The following is a 14150-nucleotide window of genomic DNA, read 5'->3' as shown; positions in this document are numbered from 1 at the left end:
TGCAGTTTAATTTTTTTTTATCGATCTCGTTCCTTATTCTTCTTAAAAAGAAATTGCCTTTTTTGGCACCTTCAAAAACTCATGAAAGTTGGTGGCTGACGCATGTGCAAAGTTTGGTGAGGTTTGGAGCATCGTTTGACCTTAAACATCAACTTCCTGTGTCACGGCGAAACATCAAACTTAGCCGCATCGCACTGGCTATACTATATACAAAAATAACATTTGGGTCACTTTTTGGATGACATACTATAGTATGACTTTTTTATCACTTTTTGGAATATGACCTTTTTCTGACATGACATGCATGCTTCAAGTGGGGATCAAATCCAGTTACTTCTCACTGAGGCAACTGCTCTAACCACAGGACCACTGTGTCATACTATAGCATGTTGTCCGAAATATGATCAAATGTATTAATGGGATTTCGGGGGATAAAGTTTGCGGTAGTTTGGACAGAAATCCAAGATTTACACTCAACCTTGAATTTTTTTTTTATTGATTTTTATATTCGGTTTTGTATCATTGTCAAATTTTGGTTTGGTGTTAGTATGAGTGCATTTACAACACAAACCTGCAACCCAAAAATGTGTGGCTTACCCTTAGGATGACTCACAGTCCATAAACCGTGTGGTTTACCCTTATGGGGAATCACCCTCCATGAACTGTGTGGATTACCTTGAGCAGGGATCAAACCTGCGTCCTCATGAGGTCATTTCCAGCTCTGAAGCAGCATCATAGATCGCTGGACTATCTTGAGCGCAGAAGAAGGAATCGCGGCGGAGAAAGTATTTCACGGAGTTCACTCAGAGCTTTCCAGTGATTCAACCGACAGTCTGGTTAACTCAACAGGTAAAAGATTCTACTTCACCAAGGTTGCTATCAACGGTTCAAATTCCACCTCGGCCTGTTGATGATGATTCAACTTTTAGTGAAGTTGAAGCGTTTGGAGAAATTGAAAAAGTTCTGCGTACACTACACATTACAAGAAGATATTTAATAGCAATGAAGTCCCCCTTGAAAACATGTATAACAATGTCTGCGGCAATTTTGGTCGCATTTAAATTAATGTTTGTGGACGGTGGAGTTATAGTTTGCAGTGAGCTAAAGATTTGTCACAATGCATGCTGTCTCCTGGGAAGATTGGTGGTGCAGTGGTTAGCACTGTTACCTCACAGCATGAAGTTTTGGAGTTCAAGCTCCCCCCCCTTTGTCATGACTTAAAAAAAAAAAAAAAAAATCATACTATAGCATGTTGTCCAAATTATGAAAAAAAAGTCCTACCATAGCAAAAATTGACCCAAAAGTCATTTTTGGGTCGCTTTTTGGACGACATGCTATAGTATGACTTTCGGGTCACTTTTTGGCCACCACGCCACGGGCACAACGATCGATGAAAACAAATTCTTTTGATAACTTTTAATTCCAAACATGTTAAGAGTGCACAGAATAAATTTGAAGTTGGTCCGACAAAATCTGTAAGAGAAGTACAACATGTGTGGATCGCCAAATGGCGGACTTCCTGTTGAGTTGACGTAATGGTGCATTGGAACTTTTTTGTACATCTCTTGTGCGATACACGTCCGCCGAATTTCGTGCATGTAGGTAAATGTAGCCTCCGGGGCATCTCTTTAGGGAGCGATAGCCATTTGGCCACGCCCACTCGCGACTCCACTAAAAGACGACGTTTTTTTTTTTTTTGCCGGGAGAGACAGGTGTACCAAGTTTCATGAGTTTTTGAGTATGTTAAAGCCTCCAAAAATGCAGTCGTTTACGGCGTATAATAATAACGCGGAATAATAATTCCTTGAGGAACAATAATTCCTTGAGGAACAATAATTCCTTGAGGAACAATAGGGCTCGGGCCCTAACTAAGAATTCAGTGGAGCAATGTGTGAAATATTTGCCTCTGAGATGGGGGTACAAGCTGCATACAATGTACCTTTAAAACAACTTTTTCCTCTTAAGATTTCCTTTCCTCCAACCAAAGACTAATTTAACACTCCAGTCCTAAATCCATAGTTTTGAATACTCAAACAAGAAAAGTAATTCTCTCCAGAGACAACCGTCTTAAAGACCGCGTTGTGGAAAACGCAACAAGATTTGTAGTAACACGCGAATAAAGTAAAGGAGACGCACTGGACGCTGCAAGACGTCACAAGCCACCGGCTGAGGTCACGCATCACTCTTGTTTTGACGTCATTTACAATATTTCCCAATCACAAGGGGAGGGGGGGGGAGAAGTCACGGTCGCCATAGAGATAATACGTCTTTAAACAAGCCTCGAAAGCCTTTGTGATTGCGCGGTTGCCAGGTTGGTGGTTTCCTGCCGTAGGGGGTTTGGAGGATGCCGTCTTCCAAACCTGGCAGCTGCGAGTATGCGCTGGATGCAGCAGACAGTATGGCGGACAACGAGAGTGATTTGGAAACAGACAGGCTTGAATTAGCCCTGGACACATTGTGTCGTAGACACTGCAGCGACGAGTCGTCTCTGAACAGCAAAGAGTACTGCTCTGAGTTTTGTGAGGTATGCGAGATCCATTTTCTTTGGCGAGATACCAAGTCGGCGTTTGTTTATTGCTAATGCTGCTAGCTCCGCTAGCTAACGTTAGCCGCCGGACTGGCTGTATTTATGCACTTATGTAGCGAACACGGCGGCGGAGCCCATCAGTAACACAGCAGAAAGGGGTTACCATTTTCTTTTTTTTATGCACACAAACTGGGCTCCGGACAAAGTGACTGCACGTAGTGCCCGTGTTTTATGCCTGTCATTTGACAATACTTAAGCTTTATAGCGAGTCAGTTAGGCTAAGCTAATTAACTGTATGAGGTGAACCAAGGTTTTGGGGAAGAGACATACAGCATGTTCTCATCTCACATATTAATACATGAAATGAACTGCCAGATTAGGATACATCTATCTGTCTGTCTATCTATCTATCTATCTATACATCTATCTATCTATCTATCTATCTATACATCTATCTATCTATCTATCTATCTATCTATACATACATCTATCTATCTATCTATCTATCTATCTATCTATACATCTATACATCTATACATCTATCTATCTATCTGTACATCTATCTATCTATCTATCTATCTATCTATCTATCTATACATCTATCTATCTATCTATCTATCTATACATACATCTATCTATCTATATATACATATATCTATCTATCTATCTGTCTATACATTTATGTATCTATCTATCTATCTATACATCTATACATCTATCTATATATACATATATCTATATCTATACATCTATCTGTCTATACATCTATCTATATATACATATATCTATCTATCTATGCATCTATTTAGCTATATATACATCGATCTATCTATCTATACATCTATCTATCTATCTATCTATCTATCTATACATCTATTTAGCTATCTATCTATCTATCTATCTATCTATCTATCTATCTATCTATCTATCTATCTATATACCTATATATACATCTATCTATCTATCTATCTATCTATCTATCTATCTATCTATCTTTCTATATATATATACATCTATCTATCTATACATCTATCTATCTATACATCTATCTATATATACATCTATCTATATATACATCTATCTATCTATGGTAATGCATTTTCTCATAGTTAGAGAGCTAGAGAGATGGATGGACTTTATTGATCCCACATTAAGGGACATGTCGTCCTGGTGTTGGTGTGTTTGGTCATAAGACAACATAAGATTGACTGTCACCATGTATCTAAATCACCAAATATGTTGATGTTTTTGTGGTGTTTTACAGTTGGTTGAGGAGTACACGGGACAATGGCAGGTTCCTCTCCCTCAGCTGAAGTTGCTGCGGACTGCGCTCTGCCATTTTACCAAAGCCACAACTGCCTTCCCTGATGACTGTCAGCACATTTACTATGTTCTCAGCAGTCTGGCCTTGTACGTAGTTTGATACTTTGAAGCGTTTTATATATATATATATATATATATATATATATATATATATATATATATCTATGTTACCTATACATTTTTTTGAATTGATAAACAAGCATATTGTATTGTGCACTTTTATTTTAGGAATTGTTCCCAGAAAGCATGATATGTCCAAGACCTTTTCGATCCTCTTAATAAGCTGTTTGATTTGACAGTAGCACTGGTATGGAAATTACAATCCACGGGGCTTCATGTGTGGAACCTTTTTAGTAAGCTGTTGTTTCACTCACTGATGTTTTTTGTCAAACTAATGTCCCTCTCATTGTCTTGCAGGAGCTTCTTCGAACTGATGCTCTTTTTCAGCAAGGAAGAATTCGTGGAAGAGCCTTTAAAAAACATCCTTGACTCTTTTCAGGTGACAAAAACTGACCCACTTATCTTCACACAACACACTTTCAGAAGACCCAGCTGCAGTACTACTCTAGCAGTTATACATTTGATCGCTGTTTGTGGGCAATTATGGTCCAGTGCATCTTAAAACTTTGAAATGAACGTCTCCTTTGCAGGCATGCCACTCTCGACTCCTGAGGCACAGGAACATCTACCTTCAGCATGTGAAGCAGATTATCAAAGCAGGAGGCCCATGGGAAAATCCAGTGCTGCAAGGAATCCTAAAAGAGGCAGATTTGGCAACAAATGATGGTAGGTTCATAATCGTATTCATTAGAAAATACGGCATCCACACAGAGAACACTACACTGTCAAGTAGGGCACTCCAGTCCTATAACCAGACTCACAGATGATAGGACACTCAGGGGACAGGTACAGACAGAAGAGGAGAGGTGAGGGCACGCAGCTCTGTGGGACAGCAGTTGCCATTGATGGGAGGTGTGACAGGTGTTCTCACCTATCAATCATTAAGCACCATCAATCACACTGTCATTCCAAACTGCTAGCTGGAGAAAGTCAAGCATCCCCTGATTTATATCGAGTTATTCTGAAAAAAGGCCACTAGAGTGGACAAATGTGATTCTGGCTTTGTTGACCTATGATTAACTACAAGGTTATGTTGGCTGCTGGTTTACTCTGTACAGTTGAGGACTACTTGAGCTCAGAATTGCCGATATTCTTGGAGCTGCGGGTTCGATATCTGCAGGCCTGTGAACGAATGCGGGAGGCCATGGCCCTGTCTAAAAACTGCCTGGAAAACCGTGAGGCTGGAAAGCATCTGTACTTCCACCAGGCCTACCTGACTTGCCTCTACAAGGCCTCGCTGCATGAAAACCTTCACAAGGAGGTAAGAGATGAAGAGCAGCACGAGCAAAGCGTAAAGCATTTGTGACATTAGACACTGTTGGGCTTTCTTCTTGAACGTATTTGCCTGTTTAAATAGTGGAGATGGATGAAAAAAACAGTAAAATCCTGTGTTATTTGTTGGACTACAACATGCATAAATCAACCCCAAAAATGTATAATCATGCAAGTTATTAAAACTCCAAGCATTATTATAAAAAAGGGCATTTTAAAAAATGGATTCCAAAATATAAACAGAATTCAATAAAACTTTTATTTGGGTGAATCAAGCCTGTAATATCAGCCAATTGAACAGTGTGTGCCATACATTGATTGTAATACATGTCAGTAAACTGCTGTATTTTTGAAAATAATGTTATAATGTATATATCTTCTTCCTCAGATGGCAGAGATTGATGGCCGTAACGCAGTGGAGATAATCTGCAACACAGAGAGTGTTGAAAAAGATGAGCTGTTGTTGTCGCTTTGCAAAGCTTTCCTCACCCAGCAGCTCCACAACGGAGACATGTACTACATCTGGTAAGTACGCCAGCATTCAGACTCTTTCACTCCATTGCACACTTCATGTTGCCGATTGAATTTGAAGAGGATACAAAAAAAACAAAACAAAACAAAAAAAATTTCAAGCATCACTCCAAACTCAATAATCCATAATGAGAAAATACAAAACATACTCTTACATTTTTTTTATTTGCAAATTTTCAACAAAAACGGAAATATCTAAACCCTTAATTCAACACTTTATAGAAGCTCCTTTGGCAGCAATTCGAGCTTCCAGTCTTCCTGGGTAGGTCTCTACAGGCTTTGCACATCTGGATTTGGGCAGTTGACCCTGTTCTTCATGTCAGATCCTCTTGACCTCGGTCACATTGGATGGAAAGTGATTTTGAACTGTCTCTTCACAGATGTTTTATTGGGTCTGTGCTTTGACTGTGACACTCAAGCACAGTCATACATGTACCGAAACCACTCCAGCGTCATCTTGGTTGTGTGCGTCTTGTCATTGACGTTCTGCGAGGTGAACGAGGTGAACCGGTCTCTGGTGCTGCACCCCGGAGCTGGTTTTCTTAAAGGACCTCTCTGTATTTTGCTGCATTCATCCTTCCCTCAAACCTGAACATTTTCTCTGTCCCAGCTACTGAAAAACTCTCCCAGAGAACCGATGCTGCCGACACCATGCTCCACCATGGTGATGGTATTACACAGGTTATGACCAGAGCTTGGTGTCCGCCAGACAAGTCCTGTCTCATTAGATCAGAGAATCTTTTACCTCATTCTCTCAGTGTCAGTTAAATGCCATTTGGCAAACAGGCTGCCACATGCCTTTTATTACAGAACAGTAGCTTCTGGCCAGCTACTCTGCCATCGTTGATGGAGGGCTGCTGAAGTAGTCGTCCTTGTGGCAGGTTCTACCATCTTCTGAAACTCTCTTAGACAGACAGTCAGGTTCCTGTTTACCTCTCGGACCATGGCCTCTCTTGCTCAGGCACCCACTGTGACTCTACAGTCAACTCTAGAAATCTGAAAAGAAAGAGGAGAGTCCGTCTAGTTCCAGATATCTTGCATTTCACAACTAGTGAAACTATTGTGCTCCTGGGAGCACACAAATCTTTAGAAATGGTTTTATACCATAACCCTGATCTGCGTTTTAGGTCTACAGAGAGTTCCTTGGAGTTCATGACTTGGTTTTTGTCCTGACATGACTGAAATACTGTGTGAATTGTGGGACCTTGTATGCAAAGTTATGTCCCTTTTTAAAAGTATGTCCAGCCCATTCAATTTGCCACTTGTGGACTCCAGTCAAGTTCTAGACACAACTCAAGGAAAATGAAATGAAACAGAATGTACCTGATCACAGTTTGGTGTGCCACTGCAAAGGGTATAGAATACTTTTGTAAATGAGAGATTATACTTTAGATTTTCAATCGCATAAATATATTTTAACAAATATTTTGTCCTTTTAAAAATAAAATCTACAAAACAGTAAAGAGTGCCAAAAGTGAAGGGGTCTGAATACTTTCTTAATCCGCTGAGCATGACATTAACGTGACATTGAAATGTCTCTTCAGCTTCATGCAGGCCCTATATATTGAGTGCATAACCATGAATATATCAATTAGGGCAATTGTTGACATGAACGTACACGCGTTACGTTATATTATTTTATAAATTTGGTTCAGTGCCCCTTTCCTTATTGACTTACGATGATTATAGTTGTTGCTCAATCAATATATAGCTGAGCATTTAACTTGTCATTCTGTTTCTTCTTGCAGGGACCTGGTGTTCATCTGGAGCCGGTTGCACCTTCGGGCCCATCCGTCCAGACAAGGCTTCCTGGCAGAGTGCTTACAGCTGGCTTCCTCTGCTACCAATGTCAGAGCCATCTTCCCCTTCATCAAACTGGTCACTGCAGAGGTGAGACTGTCGTCACGGCATCATTTTTTGTACACTGTACAACACTGTTTGAAGCACACCGCTTTGCCATCATAAACTCTCTCCAGAAAACAAAGCTTTAATCTGTTGTGATGAGTCCACTAATTTTATTTAGAAGACAAACTTGAAACGAGAACTTGGTGTTTGCTTAATATTCTAATAAATATTCTAGTCTTTCTATTAAAAAAAATAAAAATAAAATAATGTATGTAAGCGGTGCAGACTTGTGCAATTAAAATGTAAGTTTTTTTTTTTTAATCTTGGCTCTAGTCATTTAGTTCTCCTATTTACTATTCTACCCAGTGTTATGCCCTGATGTTTATTTCCTTTTGAATAGCTGGGTGGTGAAGGAGTCCAGGTCTGCGTGGAGCTTTGTGCGAGGGCCTTGCAGCTGTGTGACATGCAGGCCGACACTGTAACCCGGTCACTGGTCTGCAAGACCATCGCCTTCCTGCTGCCTCATGACCTGGAGATCTGCCGAGCGTGCGCCCTGCTCGTCTTCTGCCAGGAACGAAGCCTGGAGGCGTACCGAACCGTCTGCCTGCTTTACATGCATCCTGACCAGGAGCAGCATCCCCACAGCGACCTTGTCCGGACCAGCGTTCGCTTCCATATTCTGCAGGTTGGAGACAGTGAAAAGATGTACATGTTCAACTTGATATGATGTCATTTTGGATTACCATTGGTTACGACTATGTTTTTTTTTTATACCTGTTTTCCAGATGCTCAAGGAGCGCCTGTGTTTTGATCCTGAATTTTGGAACCTCCTGACACTCAGGACTCATTGCTTGGAGTTGATGAGTGATAAGGTCATGAAGGCTGCTGTTCTCATTGACATGAAGGAGGAGGAGGAGGAGAAGGACTCTAGTGAAGAGCCATTAACAAATAACTGTGTGGATGACTCATGCACTCAAGGTTTCAATCCATGCCACTGCACTGAAGCTGCACTGAACCAAGACCTTCCAGAGCAGCAAACTAAGGAAGAAGAGGACAGAAAGTGTGTTGCACCATCACCGGATAATTCTCCTCTGAAGATGAAGAAATGGAGGAGGCGGCTGCGAAGGAGAAAATCCATGTCTGATGATGAAGTTGACCATGGTGATGATCCAGAAATCAAATACAATCTTAAATCCACCGCTTTGGGTAACAAGCCTGTGTACTCGCTCAGACGCAATCACACCAACTTGGAAAATTCGGCCTCCGTAAAGCTCCCTCTAAACCGCAAAAGAGAATACTTGTCTAGGTGTGTTAAGAGCCAAATTTTGAAAAGGAAAGGTCGGAAGAAAAGGTGGTTGCAGGGTCTTCCGAGGCTGGACCAGGTACAGATTGTTAAAGAGAATAAGGTCAAAGTTAAAGGGAAAAAACGGGGACGAAAGCCCAAGTCTTTACTAAAATTGGAACTGTCTTACCCTGATAATGTAATAATCCTCCCCGGGGAGGAGTCCGGTTCTGAGGAGAAAAGTGACCCAGAAGACATAGAGCAGGAAATGCCTCACCTGGAGAATGAATTTGAGAAGAATAATGAACGGAGGGACGGTCAACCTGAGCAGATGAATGACCTTGAGAGGGAAAATGAAGAAGCTACTGAGGAGTCTCAGACACAGTCAGGGTCCAGGCTTTGTGAAGGTCCTCCGATGGATCTTGAAGCTGTTATTCCCGCTGTTGAAGCTAATCCTGAGCTTGATGGTCCACTCTTAGAGTTACTGGATTGTCCAATAGAACTGTTGCACAGTTACTCCCTCAAATCCAAAATGCTTGACAGTGAGAAATCGCAACCTGCAGAATCCACAGCATCTGATGAGCTCAATGGCAACGCAGAGCAGGAGCTCGAAGCAGCGGTGGAAACAGAACCCCCCAACACTAAGGTCAGTGATTGTTCTTTAATTACCTTAAGAGGAATTTTACAATCTACTAGGCACAAGTATAAAAAAAAAAAAAAAAAAAGTCTTCTGTACTTTTTCTACTTGTTTATGTAACATTGTATTAGTAGCGTTTTGCTTTGAATAAACTACTGCAGAGGGATCAGTGTGTCTGCAGATACACAATTGTAAGCACAGAAGGAAGATCCGCAGGGGGTTTAACTACGACTATTTTTTTATTTTTTTTTCTAGAAATGTACTTGATATTCTGCTGATTTTGAACTTCTGGCGCTGATTGCACCTGCTTGTTGTCTTTTTTCCAGGTGAAAATCGAGAGAACGTGGAGGGACAGACTTCTCCGCACTCAACAATACGCCCATTTGACGCACCACTGCAGCTTATGCCGCAAAGACTACAAGGGCTTGAACGTGATGAGGCATGCGCTCTCACACCTGAAGAATAGAAAACTAAGATGCATACTCTGTGGAAAACGCTTTAAACAGCTCCCTTTTGCCAAAAAACATGTTCTGGATCACATCGACACAATGTCCAAGCAGAAACCCTCTGACAATGAGCCACACACCGAGGACTCTCCCGCTGCTAATGGAACAATAGAAAATACAGAAAATCAGTGCAAGCCTCAGGATGAAAATCGGACTTCCATTTGTGATGACCATGAACCACGTGAACACAAACCCAGAAGCAAAAGTAAAGTGTCAAGCCTCAAGAGGGAAGAACGGATCATCAGGAACCTCCGCACCCTCCTCAAAAAGACAGCTGTGCTTCACAAAAAATGCAAAAACCCCGACGCAAATGTGTTCAAGCAGGCAGACTTCAAGGACGAGCAGGTCGTCATTCAAGATGGACTGGTGATTGTAAGAAACCCATCTGCGACGGAGAAGGAGGGAGAAAGAGACGTGGAAGGAGAAGCGCTGGAGACACCCGCAGGAGAAAATGGCTACGGTGTGGACATCACGTATCACCTGTGCCCATCGGTGTCCTGTGACAGAGTATTCTTGAGGCTCAGCACCACACTGATAAAGCACTCTATCAAATGCCATATTAATGATGAGCATGTGCTGGAGAAGATTTTTGTTTGGGCCAAGCGCAAGTGCACCCTCTGCCTCAGGTAAGAAGCACTTAAAGTACCGCAGACTTGCTTGTAAATTAGTGTCAGCCCATAATACGTGTGGAAATGTTTTTGCCGTAACCTGCAAACTATAGACAATAGTTACAATAATATTGTTGGACATAAATGTAATTTCTTTTTTTCTTTTTTTTTTTTCTTTCTTTCTTTCACGATTATACTTCAAACATTTAAAAGAAGTCAGTATTTGTATTATTAGAGTTTGTTAAAGGTTCTTTAAACTTTGCTCTAAAGAAGTGTGTCTTCTGCAACAGGCAGATCCAGTTCCTTCAACAGTACAAAGACCACATGAAGCTCCACGACACTCCTCTGCCCAACTTCTGCTACCATCTGGAGTGCAACCAGCGCTTCCTGACGCAGCAGGAAGCGAAGGACCACGTCAGCACCCACCAGCCGTTCAGACCTCAGTGTTCCTTTGCAAACTGTGAGAAGCTTTTCTCGAGTCTCATTGGTCTCTATGACCACGAATGGAGACACTACATCCCGGCGCCGCAGAAAGACGAGCTCGAGTTGGGAGCCAACAGACAGATCACGGAAAGTGCCGAGGCGCCGTGGAAGCAGAGAGTGAAGGTCGAGGAGATGTGGCTGCAGAATAAAAAGGGCCAGAGGGAGAGTCCCACTCCAGATGGTGAGGCCTCTCATCTTGAGGATCTCAGGGAAAGGAGCGGAACTGAGGAGCGGGCTTGTGAAGTAAACGTCCCAGACGCTCCGTCTAAATCTGATAATTGTTCGGAGAGAACTGGCGATCATCAGCAGACCAATAACAGCAAAACTACCGTCAATGGATGTGAGAATGTCCCAAGAAATTCAACCAATCCCACAAAGAGGTGTCGGAAACGACCGGCCATGGAGTTGGACCCCTTAAACGTCCGAGATGTCGAGGATATGTCGACCATATCCGAGGGAGTCCAGCAGAAACTAGGAGAGCCACACATCACCGAGCACAAAACCTTCAAGCCCGAGGATCCCGTCTACGCCACTTTTGTCAAAGCCCCATTCATCCGGCCGCCGCCCTCCACCTACCTGGACGAATCGCTGCTCTCGATGCCAAAGAGGAGGTCCGTCGACGAGCCCGCTCCCAAGAAATATGTCACTTGGAGTCATAAGAAGAAGAAAGAGCCGGTCCCAGAAGAGGAGCAGCCAGTGGAGGAAGTAGTCCTCAAGCAGAAGGTCCGACATCGCTGTGACAAATGTCTGTCCTCCTTCGGCAGCTTAGAGGAATTACAGAAACACCGAGCTCTCAACACCTGCTCTGCGCTCTTTGGCTTCGATTCGGACGATGAAGGCGAGTATGCTTGATTTACTGAAATCTGTCAAGCCATTACTGCATCAATATTTTAACCACTGGTCATCTTTTATTTTTTTAGGTTTTTAGGTGGGAGCGTGTGAAGAGGAGCTGCACCTTGAAGGACTACTTTTTTTTCTGCCCCCTGGCACATGAACACTGGAAACCCTCTCTTAACCCTCAGATACACAACTTGTTTCATACAAAGGGGAGGGATGTGTGCCAAAATAAAATAAAATTGGATATTAATGAATAGAACTGTTGAAGCAATAATTTTCAGACCTATGACTTATTTTTCCTCAAAACATCATCAAAAAATACATTCTGTACATTCTCTAATTCCATATTTATACAGCGTCAAAACAACATTGGTAACAAAAACTAATTTTGTTTTCCCAGCAAATATAAAAGCAACTCTGAACAATGTTTGGGAACCCAGAAACCAGAAGAAATATAATAATTATAAATATAACATAACTTCCCTTGAACAGAAACAGCACGCACACAGCAGTTGTGTGTTCAGTGTACAACTGCAAGGAGCGAACATGCAACCAGAAACAAAACTTGTAGACACAGTATTCCTATTTTAGAGGTCACTAATCCATCTGCCCCAACTCACAATGAAGTAAAAATCTTTGTCAGTATTTTGTCTTTTATGATAAATTGTAAGCTACTTCTCGGTCGCTTAAAAACTCTTGTAGTCTCGTGCTTTCTCTGAAAATCAGCTGCGAAATGCTTTATTGGGTAAAACTTGCGTAAGTTAGGGTCCCAGACTCGCACAAGTTATGCAATAAAGCAGTGAAAAGATCCCCGTCGGGAAACTGAATCCTTTCAGAACTTGATGCACCTTCAGAAATAGATCTTTTTTTTAATTTTTTTTTTTTTACATTTTTGTTGTCTTTCAGTTTGACTTTGCCTTAGTGGCAGATGGATTCGTGAGATCTGTAACAAACCATCCGGTGTGTCCGTTAAACAGGTTTGACCTGCCATTTTGAGCTCAATCAGGCTTTCTTTTTGCCCAACGTCGGTAAATGTTTTGGTTTTGATTGGATCTTAATTATTTCACAACCTGATTCCTTTCATGGAAAACCATCATTTTTACAATCTATCTTAAAAAAAAAAAAAGAAAAGGGGGGTTGGCCTTAAGCATCGAGCACTGAATGTGTTTTTCTCCTGCCCTGCTCTCGTTCCCGTCCTCCACGTACTCCCACATCAGGCCACATCTGTAGAGCTCAAAATGATGCCAGAAACGACTTGGCAGTCCCCAGAGAAGGATTTACATACTTTGAAAATGTGTATTGCGGTGTGTAAATGGTGCTCTGTCTGCTTAGCACATGAAGTCTTCCAAATGAATGATGCGTCACTCAGTATTGGCATTGTAGAGAGGATATATACATGCAAACGGTCTATTAGACGGTAATAGTGGATATCAGGAGGTTGTGTCCTCCTCCTCCATTTCTTTACTGTTAAAGTGTAGTTGAACTGAGTAAATCCTCCAGATCTGTAATTCATAAAGGAAAATGTAAAGCTGCGAGGAGGTGTTTTCAGCGTAACGTTCGTGGGCTGATCGTTCAGTAGTTCGGCCGGTCCGTCAGGATCGGGTTTGCCTTCGTTAACTAGTCTTCTGGAAACGATATGACAACAATCACGTACTCATAACGGCCGTGACCAAAAACTTTTTTTAACCTTGTAAATCTGCCTTCATACTGTCGAACTATTTCTCTGTACAGCATATGAATCATTCACATTTTGGTAGTGCCAAGACTGGATCCCAGTGTTCAGACTGTAGAACGATAAAACATTACCATCAGTAACACGGCATCGGTTTGCTTTGAATTTGCATCTTTAACTCAATGATTGTGTATTTCACCATGTAGAATATTTCACATTGGCCGTTATGTATAAACCTCTCAGATGGTCGATGTGTTTAATAACTTTTTAATGTAATGTTTTTATGGGACTGTGCACTCAAACTTTATTTATATGTACAAATGTCAATAGATTGCATTTGTAAAGGTAATGATGATTCCCCATCTATTTTTCTTATAGAAAAGGTGATTTGTTTGAATAAACAAATGATTCAACTAAACGTCTGTTGTCACAGATGATAGTTGTATTGGCTGCTTTTGTGACATTTGTTTTTGCATGAACGACCACAGACAAGCCTGCCGTTTTGTG

At 41.6% G+C, this 14150-nt stretch overlaps 1 protein-coding gene across 1 annotated transcript; it reads left to right on the top strand.

Annotated features, from left to right (window-relative positions):
• The first annotated feature begins 2244 nt into the window (after positions 1–2244).
• On the top strand, positions 2245–14083 carry znf654 (zinc finger protein 654). Its single transcript, XM_069154538.1, has 12 exons — positions 2245–2524; positions 3792–3937; positions 4268–4349; positions 4501–4636; positions 5029–5231; positions 5631–5767; positions 7522–7663; positions 8019–8303; positions 8404–9546; positions 9864–10669; positions 10942–11972; positions 12055–14083. The coding sequence occupies exons 1-12, from the start codon at positions 2345–2347 to the stop codon at positions 12060–12062; spliced, it is 4299 nt and encodes a 1432-aa protein (XP_069010639.1). The 5' UTR covers positions 2245–2344; the 3' UTR covers positions 12063–14083.
• Positions 14084–14150: the final 67 nt, after the last annotated feature.

Source organism: Embiotoca jacksoni, unplaced genomic scaffold, assembly GCF_022577435.1.
Source record: "Embiotoca jacksoni isolate LCO1_2020_lvr unplaced genomic scaffold, fEmbJac1.0.p SCAF_2, whole genome shotgun sequence".
NCBI lineage: Eukaryota > Metazoa > Chordata > Actinopteri > Embiotocidae > Embiotoca > Embiotoca jacksoni.
The sequence above is the reverse complement of the archived record's forward strand: the minus strand, read 5'-3'. Positions and strand labels throughout refer to the sequence as shown.

Excerpts from the sequence above, each read along its gene's own strand:
- znf654 (XM_069154538.1), top strand. The coding sequence starts at position 2,345 with ATGCCGTCTTCCAAACCTGGCAGCTGCGAGTATGCGCTGGATGCAGCA. Across the intron at positions 3,938-4,267 it reads GTTCTCAGCAGTCTGGCCTT|GAGCTTCTTCGAACTGATGC; the intron begins GTACGTAGTTTG and ends ATTGTCTTGCAG. Across the intron at positions 7,664-8,018 it reads TCAAACTGGTCACTGCAGAG|CTGGGTGGTGAAGGAGTCCA; the intron begins GTGAGACTGTCG and ends CCTTTTGAATAG.